Source organism: Dreissena polymorpha, chromosome 6 (genome assembly GCF_020536995.1).
Source record: "Dreissena polymorpha isolate Duluth1 chromosome 6, UMN_Dpol_1.0, whole genome shotgun sequence".
In the NCBI taxonomy this organism is placed as follows: Eukaryota; Metazoa; Mollusca; class Bivalvia; order Myida; family Dreissenidae; genus Dreissena; species Dreissena polymorpha.
The window spans coordinates 85,590,971-85,617,520 of NC_068360.1; the positions used below are offsets into that span (position 1 = coordinate 85,590,971).

Sequence of the window (26,550 nt, forward strand, 5' to 3'; positions counted from 1 at the left end):
ACCTTAAACTTAGGATCCGCATTAGTGCTGCAACAATATACCGGTATATCGGTATATATCGCAATACGCAATCCGCATATTGTATTGCGATACAATTTTCATCATACCGGTACGAAAATTTTACAAAAATTCATTCACATTTCGTCCAGAAAAGCCATCTGAAATAATGATAACAAGGTAAACAAAACAAAGCAGTGTAAATATTTTTTTCGTAAAAATAGCATTCTGAAAGTTTATTATACGGAGTAGCGTTGTTACATCGGAGCATTCGTTCGATGCATTTGAACAGATTATCGTTGAATTAATTGCGCACAGCTGTAAATGTTTCGTTTGATTCTGAATTGAGCATTATTAAATTTGTAATCCGAATTTCGGAAATATGCTTCCAAATTTTAATGCTAATTCGACAATAAAAAATTATAGTGTCAAATAAAAAGTGCTTTATCCTTTGTCTCAATAAAAAGCACGCAAAAATTATACAGACATGTAGAACATCGCACGGAAAGTATGGGTGTATTTTGTGTTGTATAAAAACGGGAACATCACGTCAGGTGAATTACGCGTGTTCAGTGGAAAAAACCGCCCCGGTTGGACGTTATTTCATCACATCTTTAAATAGTAACGAATGCCAAAATGTATTTGATACTTAAGAAAATTTGCGAATGTTTGTGTTTCTTGTTATTCTTGAGCACATTTATAGTAAATATATACAAGAATTTGCTTTAAAACTGGAATATACGGGATTATTGGGTAATTGGCTAGTTATTATTTTGGTACAAGTTAGCAATATATTGCGATACATTGTATATTGCAATACGGGTTTTTGAACTGACAATATATTGCAATACGGTTTTTGGCGTATTGTTGCAGCACTAATCCGAATAAGGTTTTAAAAACTTCTCATAACTTCTATCAAAGCGTTTATAGGGGGCATATCAGGGCTTAACACTAACTTGTTTTTCAACTAGCCCATTCGGGCTTGTAAATGCAGAACCTACTAGCCCTGACCAATCTTTCATGTGCCCTGACCCAAGTATTATCAAAACCTTTATATTTATCATTATACCCCCACAAACGAAGTTTAGGGGGGTATATAGAAGTGAACTTGTCGGTGGGTCGGTCTGTCTGTCGGTCCGTATTAAGTGTCCGCTCTCTTATTCAAGTAGTTTTTATCCGATCTTCATCAAACTTGGTCAGACGTTGTATCTACATGATGTCTAGGTCAAGTTCGAACATGGGCCTTGCCGGGTCAAAAACAAGGTCACGGGCCATTAGTGTGTTTTAAACATTCAGCATGTTGTCCGCTCTCTAATTATGCCCCCCTTCGAAGAAGAGGGGGTATATTGCTTTGCTCATGTCGGTCGGTCGGTCTGTCTGTCGGTCGGTCCGTCCACCAGGTGGTTGTCAGACGATAACTCAAGAACGCTTGGGCCTAGGATCATGAAACTTCATAGGTACATTGACCATGACTCGCAGATGACCCCTATTGATTTTGAGGTCACTAGGTCAAAGGTCAAGGTCACGGTGACCCGAAATAGTAAAATGGTTTTTGAATGATAACTCAAGAATGCATACGCCTAGGATCATGAAACTTCATGGGTAGATTGATCATGACTCGCAGATGACCCCTATTGATTTTGAGGTCACTAGGTCAAAGGTCAAGGTCACGGTGACCCGAAATAGTAAAATGGTTTCTGGATGATAACTCAAGAATGCATACGCCTAGGATCATGAAACTTCATGGGTAGATTGATCATAACTCGCAGATGACCCCTATAGATTTTGAGGTCACAAGGTCAAAGGTCAAGGTCACGGTGACCCGAAATAGTAAAATGGTTTTCGGATGATAACTCAAGAACGCATATGCCTAGGATCATGAAACTTCACAGGTAGATTGATCATGACTCGCAGATGACCCCTATTGATTTTGAGGTCACAAGGTCAAAGGTCAAGGTCACGATGACCCGAAATATTAAAATGATTTTTTGATGATAACTCAAGACGCTTTTGCCTAGGATCATGACACTTCATAGGTATATTGATCGTGACACGCAGATGACCCCTATTGATTTTCAGGTCACTAGGTCAAAGGTCAAGGTCACAGTGACAAAAAACGTATTCACACAATGGCTGCCACTTCAACGGACAGCCCATATGGGGGGCATGCATGTTTTACAAACAGCCCTTGTTCAAGTAGTTTTCATCCCATCTTCACCAAACTTGGTCAGAAGTTGAATCTAGATGATCTTAAGGTCAAGTTCGAACATGGGCCTTGCCAGATCAAAAACTAGGTCACGGGGTCACTTAGTGCGTTTTTTAACATTCAGCATGGTGTCCTCTCTCTTATTCAAGTAGTTTTCATCCGATCTTCACCAAACTTGGTCAGAAGTTTTATCGAGATGATCTGAAGGCGAAGTTCGAACATGGGCCATGCCAGATCAAAAACTAGGTCACAGGGTCACTTAGTAAGTTTTACACATTGAGCATGGTGTCCGCTCTCTATTTCAAGTAGTTTGAATACGATCTTCACCACACTTGGTCAGAAGTTGTAACTAGATGATGTGTAGGTCAAGTTCGAACATGGGCCATGCTGGGTCAAAAACTAGGTCACAGGATCACTTAGTGTGTTTTAAACCTCACCATGTTGTCCGCTCTCTAATTCAAGTAGTTTTTATCCAATCTTCACCAAAATTGGTCAGATGTTGTATCTTGATAATGTTTAGGGCAAGTTTGAATATGGGTCAGCCGGGTCAAAAACAAGGTCACGGGGTCACTTAGTGCGTCTTAAACATCACAATGTTGTCCGCTCTCTAATTCAAGTAGTTTTCATCCAATCTTCACCAAACTTGGTCAGAAGTTGTATCTAGATGATGTCTAGGTCAAGTTTGAATATGGGTCATGCCGGGTCAAAAACTAGGTCACGGGTTATCTTAGTGCGTTTTAAACCTCACCATGTTGTCTGCTCTCTAATTCAAGTAGTTTTCATCCAATCCTCACCAAACATGGTCACAAGTTTTATCTAAATGATATCTAGGACAAGTTTGAACATGGGCCATTTCGGGCCTAAAACTAGGTCACGGGGTCACTTAGTGCGTTTTTTAACATTCAGCATGGTGTCCGCTCTCTTATTCAAGTAGTTTACATCCGATCTTCACCAAACTTGGTCAGAAGTTTTAAGGAGATGATCTTAAGGCCAAGTTAGAACATGGGCCTTTCTGGGTCAAAAATAGGTCAAGGGGTCACTTAGTGCGTTTTAAAAATTGAGCATGGTGTCTGCTGTTTTTTGTAAAGACGACATGCAAAATATTATGTGTCAATGCGGCATGTGGGGGTATTCGTCACGTCTGTGACAAAGCTCTAGTTTAACTTGTATTTTCTTGTGCGTGGAGATGCGCAATTATGATTCATTCATTCTTATTAGCTTGCCTTACTAATGCTAATGAACTCAATATTCATCTACTTAAGACATCTATTTGTAATCTTCATGCCATTTCTGGAGAAATTTCCTTGTTTTTTTTCTTCATACTATCTCTTACTTTCCTCCTTCCCTTTTTAACCAGGTTTTCCGAAGGAAAAAACTGGTTATTAGATTGGCGAATGCGGGCGGGCTGGCTGGCTGGCTGGCTGGCTGGCGGGCGGGCGGAACAAGCTTGTCCGGGCCATAACTATGTCGTTCATTGTCAGATTTTAAAATCATTTGGCACATTTGTTCACCATCATTGGACGGTGTGTCACGCGAAATAATTACGTCTATATCTCCAAGGTCAAGGTCACACTTTGAGTTCAAAGGTCAAAAATGGCCATAAATGAGCTTGTCCTGGCCATAACTATGTCATTCATTGTGAGATTTTAAAATCATTTGGCACATTTGTTCACCATCATGGGACGGTGTGTCGCACGAAAGAATCACGTCAATATCTCCAATGTCAAGGTCGCCACGACTAAAAATAGATTTTTTTTAAAAACAAACTTACAAAGGGGGTTTATTTTGTTTGTTCATTTCAAAAGTTCAGTTTGAGTTTTCTCCCTTTATCAGATTTTTTTTTCACAATGAAAACCTGGTTTTGTGACAATTTTGTCCCTTGTCTTTTCTTATCCGATGGAACCCCCATCCCCACCCGTAAAGCCAAACTTAAACAACGACATGCACGTTAAAACATTTTTTACATAGATCGCCGCGGTTACCGTCTGACAACAAATGGTAATTGAATCTTAATTGTCGCAAAATAACGTGTTACGGTAGTCGTAACAATTGTACAGGGTTATCTCTCTACTAAAAGCCGGGATCGACCATTAATATTAGTTTTGCTAATTGAATTGCGTAAAAAAAGATTGTCAAAACACTTCTAATCGATCAAACAAATTAAAATTATTTAAAATTGATAAACAACTAATAATTTTATAGTAACTTTGTGTTAATGTCGAGTTTTATACCTTCATCGATCCCGGACGATCCTGGGCGATCCCGGCTTTTAGTTTAAAACGTATTTTTATCGAGAAAACACGTCACTTTGAGGAAACCAATAAAAACCGTATCTAGCGGAATTCCGTTTAAAAATAGGTACTGACGTGTTTTACCAGGAAAACCAACGGGGATTTTCTGAATTGTCGGCCTCTTTGATTGCAATCACGGGGTTCCAAATCTATTTCGAGATACGATCCGTTTGTTTCCGACTTCACTCTGGGATTTAATTGTCATCTGGTCGTACTGTATTAAGATTTTTGCATCTTTGAAAAGCTTATTTATGTTTATTGATATAGAACACATAATTCCGCCAAAAATACACACGATCAGTCGGGCATGTTCCTGGGACATTGGCTAGCCCGGTCCTATGTACAGGCAGTGAATGTTGTTCGGACGTGCCTTAGTGTTAAGCCCTACATATGTCATCCTATGGTGACAGCTCTTGTTGAAGACTTTTTTTTTAACAAATTGTGACATATGAAGTTGTTATGAAGAAATTTGTAAATTTTTATCAGGGACAATAGTACATTGTACAAGCCATGCAAACACACATTAATTGGCAGACAGTTGACCAGCAAAAGACACTGATACCCTCCTGTATGCCAAATATCAAAACAATCGTCGCGTTAATTGACGACAGCTGTTACCAACATATTTACCAATTCATAGCAATACATGCGGAAAACTTCAAATGCAACTCTGTGGTTGTAACAAATAGTTTATGTATGCATAATATCCTTTGAATTAGAATAAAATATTAATATTGTTGGGATCAGATATTCTGCTGGTTTCCAAATATTGAACTATTTCAATATTCATTCACAGTTAAGCTCTAAGATTAACAGTATAAAAATGGGCCAATAAATCAATATGGACGTTATTGAATGCATCATCTTGGTTTTACCTTCAATATGTTTGTCATTTGTAAACATAATTACAGTTGCAAACTTGTTTTGTATTTATGTGCATTTCAAATCGTTCTTTCATTCAGACACCTTCAGAATGGGCAGAACAATATTATACACACTTGTAAATTTCAGATTAAGACATGACAATTGTAATGAGAGGTAGCCCTGCAGGGGGTGACCAATCTCAAGACCCACAACAGCTCCCGCCTCCCACTGCCACAGCCCCCACAGTGATCCCCCCGGGGTCAGCAATGTCTGCTTCATCCCCCAGCTCCACCCCTCCCCAGCCCTCGGGCCTGCCCTCCCCGGCACAGCTGGGTGAGGAGACCGGGCAGGGAGACGTACACCCGGACATCGGAGAGGATGGGGAGCCAGAGTTCCCCCATCAGGAACTGGCCCGTCTGGATGAGATGATCAACAGGCCCCGTTGGGTAGTGCCTGTGCTACCAAAGGGAGAGCTGGAGGTCCTGCTAGATGCCAGTATCAAACTCTGTAGAGAAGGTTTGCATTATCTACCTTAATTTAATAAAGTGGATTGTGCAAGATATATACTATCAATAATGCTTCAGCTGGAATATGAAAAGGGTAGGGGGGATCTTTTTTCTCAAAAGGGCACTTTGGACGAGCAGTATTTTGTCAAAAAGGCATTTTCGAGCGGTCCTATCTGGAATGCTCCCTATTGTTTATGACTATGAATATTTGGATTGATTTGTGTGATTTATACCAAGCAATTAAAAAGACCAATAATTACCAATCCGATGATCTCACGACGGGAATTTTCCAAATTTGAGGAATTTTCGTGCTGCCAATTGGGCAAAAAAATTGCTGTATATGTTTATATTTCAGAATAATGTATAGTTATATTTCTATTTGATAATTACCCGGTAATTTAACTAGTTTCAATGTGAATTTAATAAATCTATTCAAGCTTCAAGTACAATTTCCTGTGTAGTATGTGATAAGATAAAAAAAACGCAAAGCTTGAGGTCCAAGGTGGCAGGGTGGGACCATGGTGCGACATGGTGCTGCGCCCCTAAGTTTAGGACTTGATGAGCACTGAAAAAACATGTTCTAAGCTGTATGAATAACAACATAACATTACAGCTGAATGTTTTCACTGAATAGAGACATACTGGACTCTAAAGGAACTGTTTCAGGTCTGGACACAAGAAGTGAAGCCTGTCAGAGGTTTTTCCGCGATGGCCTCACAGTGTCATTCACAAAGATCATGACAGATGATGCCGTCAGTGGCTGGAAATATGAAATCCATGTAAGTGCATGTCTGTTGTTCAGTGTGACAGAAATAGAAGTTTAAATTGAGAACTCATAATGGTTCAATAACATAGTTTGCAACCTTTATTGCAAGAACAAGTTTGTTATTTTTTCTCTATTTTTGGAGATAAACTAAAAAGTATTATGATGTTTTTGCTGGAGCATAATAGTCATAAAACTTTGTTATATAAGCATTTAAAAACAAAAGCACCATTGTTTGTTTCAATATAAGCTTGGAACATGTGCCTTAATTGAATAGTAAGGTTTTAATTGACTTAAATGCAGGTTAGACAAATGGAATAAGTAATTTTTATCTTATGCCATTGATTATGCAAGCGGTGGTGAGGCATTAGCATGCACAATCTTGGGGTTTATTAAATCCCTTTGTTTCAGAAATGTATTCTGAAGAATGCAGAGAAGCTGGTAGAGCTGTGTGTGGTGAAGCTGTCCCAGGACTGGTTCCCCCTGCTGGAGCTGCTGGCCATGGTCTTCCATCCACAGTGCAAGTAAGGGCGAGTCTAGCTCTGAGAAAACTGGCTTGAAACATGTGTGTAGTGTTGTACCAGACTAGCCTGTGCAGTCTGCACAGGCTGATCAGTGATTGCTTTATCTGCTTTTATAGATTTTTTTTAGTTCCAAAAGGTCTCTTCTAAATGAAAATCCTGTGTAGGTGGAAAATGTGGTCCCTGATTAGCCTATGTGGACTTTCTGGGGCGAATCTGCAGTGTTTTTTTTTTCATTTAAAATCGGGTCCGGTAACCGGACCCATTCCCAATGGGAAAAAGTATATATTTTTCCCAAATGGGAGCTAAAAATTCCCAATGGAAGGTTTCCAAAAAAAAAAAAAAAAAAAATGTTTTTTTTTTAGGTCTCAATATTTTGTTCATCTCCCATCCATATAAGATCAACCTTAGTAAATATAATACTGGACACACTTGTATCCTCAATTTTGAAGCATATTTTAGCAAAACAACAACAACACTAATTTCCCAACTTTAGTCAAAACGACGTGAAATTTCCCAATCCAAAGGGACCTGGCCCCATTCCCAAAATGGTGGAAAAAAACACTGAATCTGGGAGAACATTTTATGCACATGAATTAAGTCCAGTTTTCCCATAACAGGGCTACAATGAGCTCTGTAAGTTGAACTTAAATATACTATTGAAAACTTTTAATTCTTAATTGTATAGTATCTGTTAGCAAAAACAGCCCACATTTCCTTAATTTTGTCAAAACAACATGATTTTTAACCAGGTTTTCCGAAGGAAAAAACTGGTTATTAGATTGGCGAATGCGGGCGGGCTGGCTGGCTGGCTGGCTGGCGGGCTGGCTGGCTGGCGGGCTGGCGGAATAAGCTTGTCCGGGCCATAACTATGTTGTTCATTGTCAGATTTTAAAATCATTTGGCACATTTGTTCACCATCATTGGACGGTGTGTCGCGCGAAATAATTACATCGATATCTCCAAGGTCAAGGTCACACTTTGAGTTCAAAGGTCAAAAATGGCCATAAATGAGCTTGTCCGAGCCATAACTATGTCGTTCATCGTCAGATTTTAAAATCATTTGGCACATTTGTTCACCATCATTGGACGGTGTGTCGCGCGAAATAATTACGTCGATATCTCCAAGGTCAAGGTCACACTTTGAGTTCAAAGGTCAAAAATGGCCATAAATGAGCTTGTCCTGGCCATATCTATGTCATTCATTGTGAGATTTTAAAATCATTTGGCACATTTGTTCACCATCATGGGACGGTGTGTCCCACGAAAGAATCACGTCAATATCTCCAATGTCAAGGTCGCCACGACTAAAAATAGATTTAAAAAAAAAAAAAACTTACAAAGGGGGTTAATTTTTTTTGGTCATTTCAAAAGTTCAGTTTGAGTTTTCTCCCTTTATCAGATTTTTTTTTCACAATGAAAACCTGGTTTTGTGACAATTTTGTCCCTTGTTTAAATCTTAAGAGTCCAATCCTTTAACCAAAATTTCTGAAATAAAACACAGCAATGAAGTTAGAAATATAGGAAAAATGTCTGAAAAAGTGCTAGCTGTATCCCATGTGCTTGCAGGTTCCACAACTACAACTCTACGCGCACCTCTGAGACGGTCCCTGCTGGCTCAACCCTACCAGACGACGCCCTCTATGCCCGGCCCCCAGACCCCAGAACTCCAAGGGTAAGCTTCAGGGTTTTAAGGATTTCTCCTCAAAGCAAAATTCCTGTATAGGTGGAAAGTGTCGTCCATGTCCAATTTTCTGGGGCGTCACTTTACTTACATACCTTTTCCTTACCTGACCCTAGAACTCCTAGTGTAAGCTACATGGGCGAATTTCAAACTGAACATGCTAGCTTTGAACAAAGTTTTACTCCTTAGGTTAGTCATTATAAAATCATCCTAACAAAATTGAATTAAACTTACTAAATACAAATACTTGGTAATTCCTTCGACTTGTTTTAAGGGATTGAATTTTGCTTTCCTATGGTGTTTTTAAAATCACATCATTGACATCGAAGTAAATGTATATCTGAATACCTAGAAAGGGATAAGAATAATGCGTTAATTTTCCTGTGACAAATATGCATTACTTGAAATAATTTTGTCATTCAGTTCTACAATTGATAATACTGTGAGGCTACTTTAAACTTTTTTCCAATCACAAAAAACATTACAATGACGACAGGGTAAAATTGTTAAGTAATTTAGGAATATTAATCAGAAGGCCCACATGTAATTATACAATACATAAATAAGTCATTGTTATGTTAAAGCTATATACTGGTGGAATGTATTTGAGTCTTGCTCTGGCAAAATGGGGCTTAATTCATGTGCCTTACATGTAAGTGTAGCCTAGGATTAGTCTGTGCAGTCTGCATTAAGCCCCATTTTCCTACACTGAGGCTCATGAATTGTTCCCATGTTGTGTTTCAGGGTTGGCTGGTTGACCTGGTGAACAAGTTTGGTTCCCTGGATGGTTTCCAGATCCTACTGGAGCGCTTCACTACTGGACACGCATTGTCTGTGCCTGTCATAGCTGCACTGCTCAAGTAAGCTGGAGAAACTTGGGGTTATTGAATAGATATCACGTGTTTCCTTATTTATGACCCTGTTAATAGTTTGTTCTGCACTATGGGAGTTTTTTTTTCTGTAATTTTCTCTCACTTTTTGATGTGGAGTTGATGTATTTTTCTTAATTTCAATGTCTCGGTATATGTCTATTTACTGACCAATTTCCAAAGTTTACTTTTGTGAACAGATCAGGCATTTTGACTGTTTTTATTGAGTTTAAACTGTATTGTTTTGGGAAAGAAAAAAAGATAACTCAGACATACTATTTGTAATATTTAAAAAGAAGCACAATATGTGTGAAAAGATTGTTGATCTGTTCTTAGCTTACCTGAGCACATTGTGCTCATGGGGAGTTTTTAGGATGGCGTGTTGTCAGTCAGTCCATGTATGCATATGTCCATTAACTTATTTCCTCCAAGGACTTCTCCACTAAAACTGCTAAGCAGATTCTAATGAAACTTCACAGATTTCATCGTTGGGTGACCCTCTTTCAAAGTTTATTCAAATTGTTCCAGCCAATTGCATATGTAGGTCACTTGAGCGTAAAAAAGATTTTAAATACATTTTTATGTCCCCCAGTCTATACTGGGGGACATATTGTTTTTGCCCTGTCTGTTTGTTGGTTTGTTTGTTGGTTTGTTTGTGTCAAACTTTAACATTGGCCATAACTTTTGCAATATTGAAGATAGCAACTTGATATTTGGCATGCATGTGTATCTCATGGAGCTGCACATTTTGAGTGGTGAAAGGTCAAGGTCATCCTTCAAGGTCAAAGGTAAAATATATGGGGTGGACATAGTGTTTCACAAACACATCTGGTTTTTAATCTTCTCTAAAACAAAGAGGGTCAGCGCTTTTATATTTAGCTTGTAACATTGTCTTGTAGTCCTCTACTTATTGTGTTTAATCATGTTCCTGGGGTCAAAACTAATCATACCCATGGGTCTCATGATTAATATAGAATTATAAAGTAAATAATAGAACAAAATCTTATTATCTGAAACCGCAAGTTTCAGTGGTTTAATATTTGGGGGGCAACATCAAATGGTGGTCCTCTACTAAGTTCGTGCAAATAATGCCCTGGGTGTAAAGATTGACCCCCAGTTTAGATTACTTGTTTCTTTTATATGTTTAATGTAAACACTTCAATCTGTTCTAGAAGCTGTGACAGACCAAATGAAGTCTGTATCATGCAAATTAAAAAACCTTGATAAAAAAAACTACAGTTATTTCACCAATAGCATAAAGTCTTCTCATAAAAGGTTAGTTTTTACATGTCTGCGGTGAGCCACCTAGGACTGTTTATCTCTATGTTTGCTCTCATTTCCAGACCATTTGGCCATTGTGCTGAAGTTTTGACGCCGCATGTGGTACAGACTTTCATGATCCCCATAGTGGTAAGTTTACAAGCCAGACTGGCTAGTTATTTTGAAAAGCAAATTTTGATTACTGAAAGCAGAAATAAAACAAACACAAGATAGATAAGCTCTGGGAAAACAAGGCTTAATACATGTGCGCAAAGTGTTGTCCCAGATTAGCCTGCGTGGCTATCAGTGACTACTTTTTCAGCCTTTATGGAATTTACCTTTAAAGGAGGTATCATCTTAGCAAAAATCCCAGTTCAGCGGAAAGTGTCTTCCTAATCTGGGACGACACTTTACACATATGAATAAAGCCCTGTTTTCTCAGAGACGGCCTCATATAAGCATACAATCAAAAACTCTCTGTTTTCTGCCATTCCTTGAAACCAAACCAAACTATGAAGTGCTTTCTTTTGGATCTAAATCTTGTCGTTATTTTAAAGTCTCAGAATGGGTTGATGAATAAAATATAATTTTATTTATTTAATAAACTTCCTCCGTTCCCTCCATCTCCCAAGGAGTGTGTTCCCCATTCCATTCCACAGGAGCGCGTGCCCCAGTTCCTGGAGGAGCTGACAGACGATGAGCTTAAGAAGGAGTCCAAGAACGAGGCAAAGAACGACGCCCTCTCCTCCATCATCAAGGCACTCAAGCAGCTGGTCAGGCGCCTCCCCAACCAGGAGGAGAAAACCAAGAGTCTCGAGATCTTCAGGCTCAAAATGATCCTCAGGTGAGAAAACAAAGAGTCTCGAGATCTTAAGGATCAAAATGATCCTCAGGTGAGAAAACCAAGAGTCTTGAAGTCTTCAGGCTCAAAATAATCTCAGGTGAGCTTTGAAGGCTCTTGCAATTGTGTGAAGGTCAGGCTCAAACATAGTCTCATCTCAAATATATTAAATATATGCAAGGAATGCGAACCATGAAAATTGATCTTCCTTATGTTCAGTTGACGTGCGTTATTGTGTCTAGATCAGACTCATCATGGTCATGAATTATGACGTTTTCAGAAAATATTTCGTGAGTTTTTATGGGGGCTAACAATGATCGTTTAAAAATCCAAGAATGTGTGCTTATTTTTGGACGAAAAATTGCTCAGTTCAATGACTTAAAACGTTTTTTGAGGTTTTACCAGAATATTTATACATCTGGAAATGTTAAGGGACTGAATAACAAAAAGCTCATCATGACAAAGCAAGCATACCAACACAATTCTAAATGTGACAACATAATAGCTATATTGTTATGTGTTGTTGTTGTTTCTTCAGACTACTGCAGATCTCCTCTTTCAATGGTAAGATGAACGCCCTCAACGAGGTGAACAAGGTGATAGCCAACGTGTCCTACCACTCCAGCAGGCACTCACAGTCGGAGGAGGATGAGTGGCTCACAGCAGAGAAAATGGCCGTAAGTTTACTGCATATTTAGGGATTTCTACTCCTTTGAGGGATTTCCTCCTTTTCAATGTCAAAATTATTTCACAAATAGATATCAACTTTTCTGAATCTATATGCAAATGAAGGGTGTAATTTAATCTTTTAAAGGGTGTAAGCAGTGTCCTCCCCTGAGGTGGTTCTTAAATCACACCCCTGGGTTTATAACCTTGACAGTGACCATAAGTTTTGAGATTTACCATTTGTTGTAGTTTTGATAGAAGGGAAATGAGGTTATAACAAAAAATATGCTGTAAATTTTTAGAGGGTACCATGTACCAATTGTTTTAATTTTAATTGAAAGACCTAGGGAATACAAATAAAGAAAATGGCCATAAGTTTTGAGACAAACCATGTACCACTTGTTGTCATATTAAATGAAGGAAAATAGGTTTTAGAACCAAGAAAATGGCTGTAAGTTGTGTAATGGTCAGTTCGAGACAAGTGATATGCTTTTTAAAAAAAGGGGATGCTATGAAAGAAAATGGCTTTAATGTTCAGTGATGCGATTCTTTTATGGATTTTGATATCAATCATCAGTGAAAATAGCTGTAAATTGTGCTTGATTTGGTTTTCTCCTAATTGCAATGCTGTTCTAGCCTTCTTGTCACTATTCCTCTAGATTGAGATGATAGAACAGAGCTCCAGATAAGGGTCGTATTTTCGTAATTTAGAATTATTTTCAAGTCCGTTACGTATTTATTTTTTAAATCTGGCCGTACCATTAACAATTACAAAATCAAGTAAAGAATATTATTTTTACATCGGTTCGTATCGATTTTTAACCAGGTTTTCCGAAGGAAAAAACTGGTTATTAGATTGGCGAATGCGGGCGGGCTGGCTGGCGGGCGGGCTGGCTGGCGGGCGGGCGGGTGGAACAAGCTTGTCCGGGCCATAACTTTGTCGTTCATTGTGAGATTTTAAAATCATTTGGCACATTTGTTAACCATCATTAGACGGTGTGTCGCGCGAAAAAATTACGTCAATATCTCCAAGGTCAAGGTCACACTTTGAGTTCAAAGGTAAAAAATAGCCATAAATGAGCTTGTCTGGGCTCTAACTATGTCATTTATTATGAGATTTTAAAATCATTTGGCACATTTGTTCGCCATCATGGGACGGTGTGTCGCACGAAAGAATCACGTCAATATCTCCAATGTCAAGGTCGCCACGACTAAAAATAGATTTATTTTAAAACAAACTTACAAAGGGGGTTAATTTTGTTTGTTCATTTCAAAAGTTCAGTTTGAGTTGTCTCCCTTTATCAGATTTTTTTTCACAATGAAAACCTGGTTTTGTGACAATTTTGTCCCTTGTTATTGAGTTCTTTTCGTGTATTAAAGATATTTTCGGTACTTGTATAGAATGGTTATCGGGTTTGTTTAACGAAGCACATTTTTTCCAATAAAAGCGGCGTGTACAGTCTATCTGTCAAAAAAATGGCTGTGCCCAGAGGACGTCCTAAAAACTGCAGAGTGCAGAAAAAAACGCTTTTTAACCAGGTTTTCCGAAGGAAAAAACTGGTTATTAGATTGGCGAATGCGGGCGGGCTGGCTGGCGGGCTGGCGGAATAAGCTTGTCCGGGCCATAACTATGTCGTTCATTGTCAGATTTTAAAATCATTTGGCACATTTGTTCACCATCATTGGACGGTGTGTCGCGCGAAATAATTACGTCGATATCTCCAAGGTCAAGGTCACACTTTGAGTTCAAAGGTCAAAAATGGCCATAAATGAGCTTGTCCGAGCCATAACTATGTCGTTCATCGTCAGATTTTAAAATCATTTGGCACATTTGTTCACCATCATTGGACGGTGTGTCGCGCGAAATAATTACGTCGATATCTCCAAGGTCAAGGTCACACTTTGAGTTCAAAGGTCAAAAATGGCCATAAATGAGCTTGTCCTGGCCATAACTATGTCATTCATTGTGAGATTTTAAAATCATTTGGCACATTTGTTCACCATCATGGGACGGTGTGTCCCACGAAAGAATCACGTCAATATCTCCAATGTCAAGGTCGCCGCGACTAAAAATAGATTTAAAAAAAAAAAAAAACTTACAAAGGGGGTTAATTTTTTTTGGTCATTTCAAAAGTTCAGTTTGAGTTTTCTCCCTTTATCAGATTTTTTTTTCACAATGAAAACCTGGTTTTGTGACAATTTTGTCCCTTGTTACATATTGTACGCAAAGTGAGCCAGAGTTGAATGTTAAGAAAGACATTATAGAAAAGATCTTATACGATGACACCCATTATTATTTATTTTTAGGTCATTTAGAAAAGTTAAGAATTATTTTCCAAAACTTAGTAGTAACGTTAAGAATAACATTTCAGAGTTAAGAATTATTTTTGAAAATCTGGTAGTAATGTTAAGAATTTCACAAAACCTTATCTGGAGCTCTGTAGAACCAAAATCATCTTCATACAAAACAACATTTATAACTTACACCATGCATCTTCTTTAATAGCTGTTTCCTCATTCATATGTTTGTGAAGTTGCCCTCTTTTATCATTCATCATTGTCATTCTACCTCTTGCTCTCTGTAACCTTGGCCCGTATTCACCACACAAGTCTAACACTTAAGTCTACGAATATAGAATATTATTAATATTGATATATTCAATAGTTGCTTTAATTTTGAGACCAATTTGGCATATGACTGCTTTTTTAGTCAAATTTGACATTAACCACTTCTAATGACATGTTTGTTAATAATCATGACCAGGGATCATATTTTCCCGCAACATCAATCTGTCTGGATTCAAATGGGGAAAATGTGTCCGAAAATTTATATCCGAAATCATGACAAATTACGTTTAAATATATGCTATTGATTTTGCCATTCATGAGGGTGGTATCATAAATGTACAAGTTAAATTCCCTTTGGCATTTTTTTTAAACGGAACATACGAGTTTTCTCAATTGGTTTTATCATTTTCATTGTTGTTTCGTGTGCTGTTTGATCTGACTTTTTCATCGTTGTCAATATTAGTAATCTGTGTTAGTCAATACCGATGTTTTAAATCGTTGTCGACTCGATAATAGCTTACAAACATGCACTGAACCAAACAAATGTCTGTGCATATGTTGGCTACTGACAATAACAAAACCAAATAGTTAAGAAATAATTTGTGTACGTTATATAGTTTGTTGTCGAATTACCCAAGGTAGTACAAAATTTTTAGAAAGATGCGAAAAATCCAAACAAGCAAAGAAAAATAAAATTTTGACGTGTGTGTTGCAGGAGTGGATCCAGGAGAATGATGTGTTGTCCATTGTGCTGCGGGACAGCTTGCACCAACCTCAGTATGTGGAGAAGCTGGAAAAGATACTGAGATTCATGATCAAAGAGAAGGCATTGTCACTGCAGAACCTAGATAAACTCTGGGAGGCACAGGTAGACATAGGTTTCTAGTAGTGTATTTAGGGGCCAGGTTTAGTAAATTGTACATTGATATTGTAAGATCCTGAGATTCATGAAAAGGCACTGTCACTACAGAACCTGAATCAACTGTAAGAGGCACTGGTAGACACTGTGGAACATATACATGGAATTGTGTGCATAAAAATGTGTACTTGACAATGTTTGCATGAAAATGTGTACATGAAAATGTGTACATGACAATGTCTAATTTCTACCTGACAATCTGTACATGACAATTTGCACATGACCATGTGTACCGGAGTACATGACAGTGTGTACATGACAATGTGTATTTGAGGACAAAGAAGATGTCATAACATTCAAGTATAGTTTTATATGCATTTTTTTTATGGCAATTTCGGGGCCGATATTTGGCCCCATTCCCCTCAAAAAAGAGTATATATTTTTCCCCAATTTTGTAGAAAAAATCCCCTTGAAGATTAAAAAAAATATATATATATATTTTTTTTTTCAGAAACAACTGTCTTATGATAAATATATCTCAAATTAATTTCATAAACAACTAACAAAGTTTATTACTATAATGAGTAGGATTTTTTATTATTATAAAGAATTATATTACTGTGAAACCATTTATTTTCGACAGCACAAAATTTCGTCATTTTAATAAAAATGACGATTTCGTCAGCACTTAAATTCGCCGATTTCTGATTTTGAATTTAAAAAAATGTGTCAGTCAATATCCGATTTGTGTGTCATACATATACGCGGTCAATCGCAGTTGCGAAAAATCGTGGTACGAATGCGGGAACACACTTGAGAATCACTGCAGGAGGTGGGGCCTGTTTGTCACATGCCAATTAACTAGTCTTTTGTGATCAAGGGACAGTAATGGACCCTCTTAATGTATGCCATTCACACGTTCATTGTTATGATTAGCGGACAAGTGGTATCGAATAACCGTTAACGAGTGTTTGTAACGGCTATGATTGATGACGACAATGATCAAGTGGCCAACGTCGACTTGAAAACAAGCCGATCCATGCCGAATGGCTCATCACAAACCATTCCAAGATGGAAGGAAGAACCGATTTAATTACGGCAGGCTTTAGGAAAGCTGGACTGATTTAAAAAAAAAAGTCCATGTTGTGTTGATGAAACAATGTTGTTTCCTGTTTTTTTTGCTCTCTAAATGAAATGATTTTTTTTTTGCAAGCAAATCAAACTAGAGTCTAGTCACTTTTGTTTATTTTCTTGGGTATGTGTTCTAGTTGGTATGATTTTTATCAAAATGCTGTCAATACCGTTTTAAAACTGTTTGTGTTATACGAAAGAGGTTCCAGTTTGTTAAGTGTTTTTTCTTCAAATAAAATGCTTTTTCATTCTGATATAAACATCAAAATTATGAACTCTATGTGTGTGTTTGTTCTTAAAAAGTAAACTACCGGTTTATAAATCAATAATGTCAATAATTTAAAAATAAATAAATTGATACATATAAAATAGTAATAAGTGTGATTAAACGCAAACAATCAAACAACAAACAGCAATTAAAATATTCTTTATTAATTTGTGATAAATACGCATGTTGATCACACATCGTCATCTTTTCATTTGGTTTATTGTCTTTTATCGGCATTCGCTGCGTGATGGCTAATATGCAACACCCCTGACACAATGCACCTAATGGGTAATAAAGTTATAAACAATTAGCGCTAATTCATTACCATTCTACATAAACGAAGTCAACGCAATCGATACAGCTGTACTGCACACGCGTTTTAAAGAAGTGTCACGTGTCAGTTAAGTACCTTGTGTAATCTACATCCCTTTGTGTCAAAACCGGATTAATCTTGATTACGAAACAGCAGTGAATGTGTGCATGGATTATGTTGGAATTTAATGCCTCATGTCTACGGTAAAGTTTTAAAATATTGTTCAACTTGGTTTTTGTTTTTGTTCAAACATAGAGCATGATTGTTCGTTAGTATCTTAAATTCGCCGATCTGCCGACTGACGAAATTTATGAAAATTAATGCCTGACGATTAATAATGGTTTCACAGTAAATTAGTTTTTCCCATATCAGTTGACTTTTCACATGAATTGCATTGTTTCCCAAAATGGCCAGGAATAGGCCTGATGTTACATTGTATCTATATTGTGTCAATATTTGTTGATAAAAACATTCCAATGTGGTCCATTTTATTGATAAAAAATGCTCAAATTTGCCATTTTATGGATAAAAAAAATCCCAATTAGACTCAAATTGGCTTGGAAAACTGAGACTTTGCATGACGGCTGAACTGTCTGAAAGTAATGTTGAAAAAATCATTCACATTTATATCAGAAAAAGGACTGAGACATTCAGCTGTGAATATTTCATTCATACATACATTTGTATTCATATAATAAATATCATTACATATACAAGAGTGAATTTGTAATTTTCCCCTTTTCCTAAAAAACGATGCGTTTTTCCCCTTTGGACGGGCCCCGCCACCTTTCCCCTATAGGTGAAAAAAACAACACTGATATGCCATCAGTTCCTGATTAAACTTAAAAATAAAAAACCTGTATGCATTCAAAAAAGTGGATTTCTTTATTTCTCTTTCATTTAACTATATTCTTTTTTTCTTGTTGTGAACTCAATTTTGCCAAATACTCTTTAAACATAAATGATCCAAAATCTGGGTGATGACATTATGCCATAAAGCCTACTGTGTGCATTTCAGTCAGGGAAGCATGACGCCATAGTGAAGAATGTTCACGACCTGCTAGCAAAGTTGGCCTGGGACTTCTCACCAGAACAGCTGGACCACCTCTTTGAGTGCTTTCAGGTCAGTAGACATCATTACTGAAACAAGTAATTGAGTCTTGTTTTGCTTTTGCTTAATCCTTGTGCTAAAAGTGCCATCCCAGATAACCATGTGCAGTCCACACAGGCTAATCAGGGACTTCAGTCTCCGCCTAGACTAGATTTTTGTGTAGAAGAGACTTCCTTGCAAAAAAAAACAGTTTTATGAAAGTGCAATGTTCTCCCACAGGCATATCTAAGACAACACTTTATGCACATGCATTAAAGGGGCCTTTTCACAGATTTTGGCATTTTTTAACTTATTCATTAAATGCTATATATCGATAAATGTAAACATTGGATCGTAAAAGCTCCAGTAAAAAATCAAGAATAAAATTAAAAAAAGGAAAAGAACATTGCCCGGACCAGGTTTCGAACCAGTGACCCCTGGAGTCCTGCCAGAGTCCTGAAGTAAAAACGCTCTAGCCTACTGAGCTATTCCGCCGAGTACATATACTAGTAGTATTTTATACCTTATATAAGCAATCTTCGTAGTTTCACAAAATTTAACGACAAAAACAGAACTCTCCAAATTATTCAATCGTTTCGCGTTGCAACGCTTTATAATTTTTAGGTTTTAAAATCGTCAAAAGATGCATATAATAGCTATATTAGACCATGGTAAATGTTCAGTATTACTGTTTCCTCACAAATATCAAAACTAAAACGAAAATTTGCGAATCTGAAACAACTTTTTTCAATTTTGTCAATTTACCAAAGCGTGAAAAGATCCCTTTAAACCCAGTTTTACCAGAGCAAGGCTCAATTCTCTGGACCCCTGTGGACCCCTCTGGACCCCTGTTAAGTGCTTAAAAACTCAACTCCTGTCTGGCATAGATGATGGCTTTGCTCTTGCACATAGAAAATATTCACTTAAACCTTAAGATGTGTTGCCTGCTGGTTTGATGTTCTATTTCCATCTGATCTGAAAAAGGAGCATTAGATGAAATAGATTAAATTTTGAACTGTAAGCTTTTCCCACCCACCCCCATGTAAAGTCAAACCATTGTTGCACTCTTGCCCATGGTCGGTAACAATTGTTTTCTCTTTAAAGTATTCTTTAACTTCTAACCGATGGAAATCTTAGCTTGTATCAAGCAATCTCATTGGTCTAAATTTGCCTGGAGCACTTCACACCAATAATGCCTCTTTCTGCCTTATTTGGACTTAAGTTTAGAAGAAACTCCTTTAAAAAAATTCCATTGTAGCCTAGAGTTTTGTACCTGCTCAGCCTGTGTGAACTTCACAGGGTAACCTTGGACAACACTTGAGGCACATGCATTGAGCCCAATTTTTCCTCAGTGAGGCTCATATTCTATATAGTTTGTGTTGGTGAGTTGGGTCCATTCTATATATCCTGTGTAGGTGAGCTGGGCCCATTTTATAGATCCTGTGCAGGCACACTTGAGGCACATGCATTAAGCCCCATTTTCCCTCAGTGAGGCTCATATTCTATATATCCTTACAGGTGAGCTGGGCCCATGCCTCCAAGAAGCAGAGAGAGAAGCTACTGGAGCTGATCAGACGTCTGGCAGAGGACGACAAAGAGGGCATCATGGCTCACAAAGTATGGTCTGAGATGTTCAGCCTTTAATCCTTTCCATGGCAGAGGCCAAGTAAAAATGCCTAATGTGCAAACAGCATAAATCCAGTTACTCGCAGACCATTCAGGTTTTATGGTGTTTGCTGCTCATCAGTATCTAAGGGTTGGAAATGAAGCCTTTAATACTTGAATCTAGTAAGAAAAATCTTTAATTAAATTTGACTTTTTAAGGGACTACGAATACGTATCTAGTTGGTAAAGATTAACACTCAGATGAGCATTTTGACGCGTTTATATCCATTAGAAAATCATCAAATAAAATTAAATAATAGATTCAAGTTTTAAAGGATTCATTTCCAACCCTATGATATTGATTAGGGCATCGTGGCTCACAGGGTAATGTCTGAGATGTTGAAAGTTTTCTGCTCAGAAGCAAAATGAAAATGGCTATGTGCAACCAGCATAAAACCAGTAACTCACAGTCTGTTCATGTTTAATGTAGTTTGCTGCTCATCACAATCTTAGGTTTGGAAATGAAGCCTTTAAAACTTGAATGTATTAAGAAAAGGTCTTTAATGTAAGTTGATTTTCTAAGGGACTACAAACAAGAGAGAGTGCATATCTGAGTGGTAGAGTTAAGAGGTACATCAAGTCCATTTAATTTTCACTTGGTCTATTAAAATTACAAAGTTTAATTCCTGGTGGTCCATCAGGTTTTTGGGGCATTGGTATTTTTGCTTGAAAGTTTGAGGTTTAATGAGACTTTAAAACATTCATGCGATTCTACATGTAAGAATGTGCTTTTTGTCCCCTACCGGTGAAACCGGAGGGGACTTGTGGTTTGCACTCCGTCTGTCTGTCAGTCTGTCTGTCAGTCTGTCACACTTTTCTGGATCCTGCGATAACTTTTAAAGTTCTTCATATTTTTTCATGAAACTTGAAACATGGATAGATGGCAATATGGAGATTATGCACGTCATTTCTTTTTGTTCCTACGTCAAAAATTATTGTTGCTATAGCAACAAATAAAAATAAAAAAAATACTGACAATGGTTGAGTTTCATTGGTAGGGGACCATATTGCTTGGCAATCTCTTGTTTATCCTTTATCTTTGCATAGTGTAGTGTTGATCTCAAGCGGTGTTGAGGAGTGTTTGGAGCATTAAGAAAATGACAGTTTACTTTAGTATGAGTATACAGGACTTCCCTCCGGACTTTGTGAAGTGGCCATTTGCCTTTTAATATGTGATAAAAATGATTGGCAACTTAAAAAATTGTGAAAATGTGAATACCAAACTTCCCCCCAAAAAATGAGGAAAATAAACTGGTATATTTTGTCACCCAGTACACAGTTTCTATACCGCTGTTGTTGTTGGCAGGTGCTGGGGTTGCTATGGAACCTGGCCCACAGTGAGGACGTCCCCACAGAGATCATGGACCAGGCCCTGACAGCACATATCAAGATCCTGGACTACAGCTGCAGCCAGGTAGGCGAGACTAAATGAGCCTTGTTCTGTGAAAACTGGGCTTAATGCATGTGCATAAAGTGTCGTCCCAGATTAGCCTGTGCAGTCCGCACAGGCTAATCAGGGACGACACTTTCCCATTTAATGGTATTTTTAGTTTCAAGGAAGTCCCTTCTTACCGAAAATCAAGTTTAGGTGGAAAGTGTTGTCCCTGATTAGCCTGTGTGGACTGCACAGGCTAATCTGGAACGACACTTTACGCACATGAATTTAGCCCAGTTTTCTCAGAACATGACACATTTGAGCCTTGTTCTGGGAAAACTGGGCTTAATGCATGTGGGTATCAGTCCCCAGTCCGCACAGGCTAATCAGGGACGACACTTAACACCTAGACTGCAATATGGTCAAGAAGAGATTTCCTATGAAATGAAAATTCCATAAAAGCCAAAAGTGTTGTTGCTGATAAGCCTCATGCAGACTGCTCAGGATAATTTTTGATGACACTTTACGCACATGCATTAAGTCCTGTTATCCCAGAACTTTGCAAAAATGAAAACTCCCTCCTATAAAACTTGACAGACTAAATTTGCAAATAATATTGCAGCCAGTCGAAACGCAATAAAACACTAAACCTGTCTGTCTTACATATTTTGACTTGCCCATTGATCTCTAATTGTTTAATCACAGAGTCAGACCCCCACCTTACCTACATTCTCTCTCTTTAAATATATCACATACCCTTGGTTCTCGAAGACAATAATGCATTAAGGTTGATAATTGTATATGTGGTACTCATATGTTGATATGACTAGTAATGGGTGTTACAATTCGTGACTAATTAGTCTTTTATAGATATTTTTTACTTAAAATTAATATTTTTCAATATGTTCAAAATGCTATGTTTGAATACTGACAAATCCTGCTGTGGTGTTAGAGCTTAACCCATCAGGGGTGGAAATATACATGAGTTCACATGCCGATGGCTGCTTACAATGCTCCAGCTATAGGTGTTTTATTAGTAAATATTTCATATCACATGTATTTATTTTTTAAACATTATATTTTATTAATAAAACTACTTCCTCTGTGAATATTGTATTTATTTATTTAAACTTTCAGATACAATTTTCTGTATAATAATGTGATCATATAAAAAAGGGGGCATGGTGGGGGTCCAAGGGGGCAGGGTGGGACCAAGGTGCGGCAGGAGCCTGCTGGAGCTCTGGCCCTTCAATTGTTTGGTTGGCTCATCATGGCATGTTTCTGTTCACAGCAGGACCGTGACGCCCAGAAGATGAGCTGGATCAACAAGTTTGCTGAGGAGATCAAGAACGACAAGTGGGTCCTGCCTGCCCTCAAACAGATCAGAGAGATCTGCCAGCTCTTCCCTGAGGTAAGAGATACTCACTGTATCTAGTTGCGCTCTGGGAAAACTGGCCTTAATGCATGTGCGTTAAGCGTTGTCCCAGATGAGCCTGTGCAGTCCACGCAGGGATGACACTTTATGCTTTTATGGTATTTTTTGTTTTAAGGAGGAATATTCTTAGAGACAATATAGTGTAGGTGGAAAGTGTAGTCCCTGATTAACCTGTGCGTACAGCGGGCTAATCTGGGATGACAGTTCAGGCAAATGCATTATACCCTGTTTTTACAGAGCGCTGCTCAAATATTTTATATTTAAGGCATTCTTCTAATTTAATTTAAACCTTTTTATTTAAGCTTGGATACCGAGACACTCTTTGTTGCAAGGCACATGCCATAATCTAAGACATCACCATAACATGTTTGATTAGCTGTATTAAGTCTATACATAATTATTATATTGTTTGTTTGGTTTATCTCTCCACTAATGCAAACTAAGCTGTCACATGTTTAAGCTTTGCCTGTAGGCATGTATTTTCTAAATTGCATAAAAAATATCTTGTTTAAACTGTTTATTAGTCTTTTATAGATATTTTTTACTTAAAATTAATATTTTTCAATATGTTCAAAATGCTATGGTTATTACTTACACAGTTGTAATAGTAATAATAATACTATAATAAGTAATATTATTTTAATGCGTAGTTTTGAATTGTAGAACCTTTCATTTATGGTGTTTGAAACTATCATTAACAAAAGTTAAAAAGACAATTTTAATCCAAATTTTCACTTTCTGCTATTGAATTTGTTTGACCCTCACTGTGTGAAAACAGGGTCTAATGCATGTGTGTATATTTTCATCCCAGATGAGGTTGTGCAATCCGCACAGGCTAATAACGGACGACACTTCCCGCTTTTATGGAATATTTAGTTGCAAGAAAGTCTCTTCTTAACTAAAATCTATTCAAGGTAGAAAGTGTCCCTGATTAGCCTGTGCAGACTGCACAGTCTAATCTGTGACAACACTTTACACACATGCATTAGGCCCCTTTTCTACAGATTCAGGCTTAAATATAAGTTGTCTTTCCATGTACTCCAGGCGCCCCAGAACTACCCACATGTTCCCAACAGAGTGTCCCACGTGTACTACCGCAACACGATCATCAGCCTGCTCCAGTCAAACCATGCCATCGTGATGGGTGTTGTACAGAATCTCGCTGCATATATGAACAAAGCTAGAATCTATGCCAAAGGTATGAACATAGCTAGAATCTATGCCAAAGGTAAGTGTGAAGAAAGCTCAAATCTATGCCAAAGGTAAGTGTGAACAAAGCTAGAATCTATGCCAAAGGTAAGTGTGAATAAAGCTAGAATCTATGCCAAAGGTAAGTGTGAACAAAGCTAGAATTTATGCCATAGGTAAGTGTTAACAAAGCTAGAATCAATGCCAAAGGTAAATCAGTGGATTCTAGAAAATGTGCCAAAGGTAAATCACTGGATGCAGTACGTTTTCTGGAATTATAATAATCTCAGGTTTTTTTGCAAGTTTCTATCCTTCTTATGATGTTGTAAAAAATGAAATTGCACTTTTACAGAAACATGACTTTTTGTTATAGTATTTTCATAATTTTGAACTTTTGCCTTGCTTCATAGACTACCTTCAGGAAATAGCACGTATTGAAATCATATCAGTACATTTGCTTAATTTTAGTAATCAGTTGCTTTTCTAATTAGCAAAACTTTTAAGGGAATATAGAGTATTTAATAACATGTATGTGAAAAACTAATAATTTTAATAAACCTAAGGCAAAACTTGTCCTGTTGCGATGGCAATGTCAAAACTTGTTTCCCTACTATGGGCTTGTTATATTCATTTATATCCTGGAAACAGATTCTTATAACAATATTCAGTAAGCCAAAGGCCATCATAAAGGTATGCATTTCACAAACAGCATCTTTCTTGTTGAAAAGTACTTTAAACTGTTGGTCATAAAATGTACAGAATGCAAGATGGAGTATTCTTTCAAGTGACAGATGGTGGAGTGGTTTAATCCCATTTTCTTTTAGCTTGATATCATTACAGTATGTGGCTTATTGAGAGGCACTTAAGTTCATTTCCTGGGTAGAACAAGTTGTAGTAAGGGAGGGGGGGGAGATCTTGAGAATGCTCCACTGTGGGGATGTAAACTTGCTTTGTGTATGCCATATTGTTCTGTGTGGTTCTAAACTTCAGTTCTCAAATGTCATTTCTATGTTAAACATAATCAAGACGCAGTACAAATTATGATTACCTTTTTCCAGAACACCCAAATGTGGAGCCAGACAACATCCTCCATGATGGCAGATTCAATCATGTTGTTCAGGTGCAAGACAGGCTACGTTTTTTGAGGTATAAAGCCGCTATTTTAAGTGACTTTTTGATTCTTGAAATGAGTTTCACTCTAGGAAAATGGTGCTTAATGCACGCACATAATGTGTCATCCCAGATTAGCCTGTGCAGTCCGCACAGGCTAATCAGGGACAACACTTTATGACTAGACTTGATTTTCATTTAAAAGAGACTTGCTTTAAGTCAAAATTCCATATAAGCTGAAAGCGTCATCCCTGATTAGCCTGTGCTAAATTGATACAGGATATACAATGTACTCTGTTTATATACTTGCAGGTTCTTGCTAAAGGATGGACAGCTCTGGTTGTGTGAATCTCAGGCTCGACAGGTAAGAAATCACTGTTATCAAAAGTAAATGCTTGAGCTCACGTAATATTAGACATATTGATAAATAAATTGCTTGTTTTATGTATATTTGTTATATCTAAATAAATTGCTAGTTTTACGTATTATATTATATCTAAAGTAAACTAATGTGGCCTTTACTTTTGTAGCATTTGGATCCTGTTTGCAACTAGTTTGTTTATTCTAATATTCAAAGCACTTTTGAATGTTAGTCTTAGTTTTTACAAACTAAAATCCTTGCATTCAGTGCTCCAAATTTAGCAATGCCTTCAGGGAATTCTTTTATTCCATAAATTTGCTAGCCATTTGAGCTGTTTTCCAGGGAAACTAGGCTTGATTCATGTGTGTAAAGTGCTAAACTGGGACGACACTTTCTGCCTGAACTGGATTTTCACTATAAGAGTTCCTTTTAACGAAAAATACCATGATAGCGGCAGTGTCGTCCCTGGGATGACACTTTAGGCGCATGCTTTAAGCCCAGTTTTCCCAGAATGAGGATCATGTATCTTACATTTCAGATCTGGCACTGTCTGGCAGAGAACTCTATCTACACCTCAGACAAAGAGGCCTGCTTTAAGTGGTTTGCAAAGGTACCTCTATTTGCTTCATGTTGCACATTGGTGTGGAAAATATTGTATTGCCATGCTTTTCCGTTGTTGTTGTTTATAATAACAAGTTTTCTCAGTGCAACAATTTCAA

The 26,550-nt window shown here is 37.6% G+C and overlaps 1 protein-coding gene across 1 annotated transcript in view; it reads left to right on the forward strand.

Annotated features, from left to right (window-relative positions):
* LOC127833289 (probable ubiquitin carboxyl-terminal hydrolase FAF-X) overlaps nucleotides 1-26,550 on the forward strand; it is a 105,868-nt gene that overhangs the window by 3,691 nt on the left and 75,627 nt on the right. Inside the window, exons 2-18 of the mRNA XM_052358462.1 lie at nucleotides 5,506-5,874; nucleotides 6,531-6,643; nucleotides 7,039-7,151; nucleotides 8,718-8,823; nucleotides 9,577-9,692; nucleotides 11,045-11,111; nucleotides 11,621-11,805; nucleotides 12,341-12,479; nucleotides 15,752-15,904; nucleotides 18,626-18,730; nucleotides 20,216-20,314; nucleotides 21,669-21,776; nucleotides 23,029-23,148; nucleotides 24,217-24,370; nucleotides 25,419-25,506; nucleotides 25,783-25,834; nucleotides 26,370-26,441. Coding sequence (XP_052214422.1) covers nucleotides 5,514-5,874; nucleotides 6,531-6,643; nucleotides 7,039-7,151; nucleotides 8,718-8,823; nucleotides 9,577-9,692; nucleotides 11,045-11,111; nucleotides 11,621-11,805; nucleotides 12,341-12,479; nucleotides 15,752-15,904; nucleotides 18,626-18,730; nucleotides 20,216-20,314; nucleotides 21,669-21,776; nucleotides 23,029-23,148; nucleotides 24,217-24,370; nucleotides 25,419-25,506; nucleotides 25,783-25,834; nucleotides 26,370-26,441 — 2,151 coding nt within the window. The 5' untranslated portion in view covers nucleotides 5,506-5,513. The remainder of the gene's footprint in view (nucleotides 1-5,505; nucleotides 5,875-6,530; nucleotides 6,644-7,038; nucleotides 7,152-8,717; nucleotides 8,824-9,576; nucleotides 9,693-11,044; nucleotides 11,112-11,620; nucleotides 11,806-12,340; nucleotides 12,480-15,751; nucleotides 15,905-18,625; nucleotides 18,731-20,215; nucleotides 20,315-21,668; nucleotides 21,777-23,028; nucleotides 23,149-24,216; nucleotides 24,371-25,418; nucleotides 25,507-25,782; nucleotides 25,835-26,369; nucleotides 26,442-26,550) is intronic.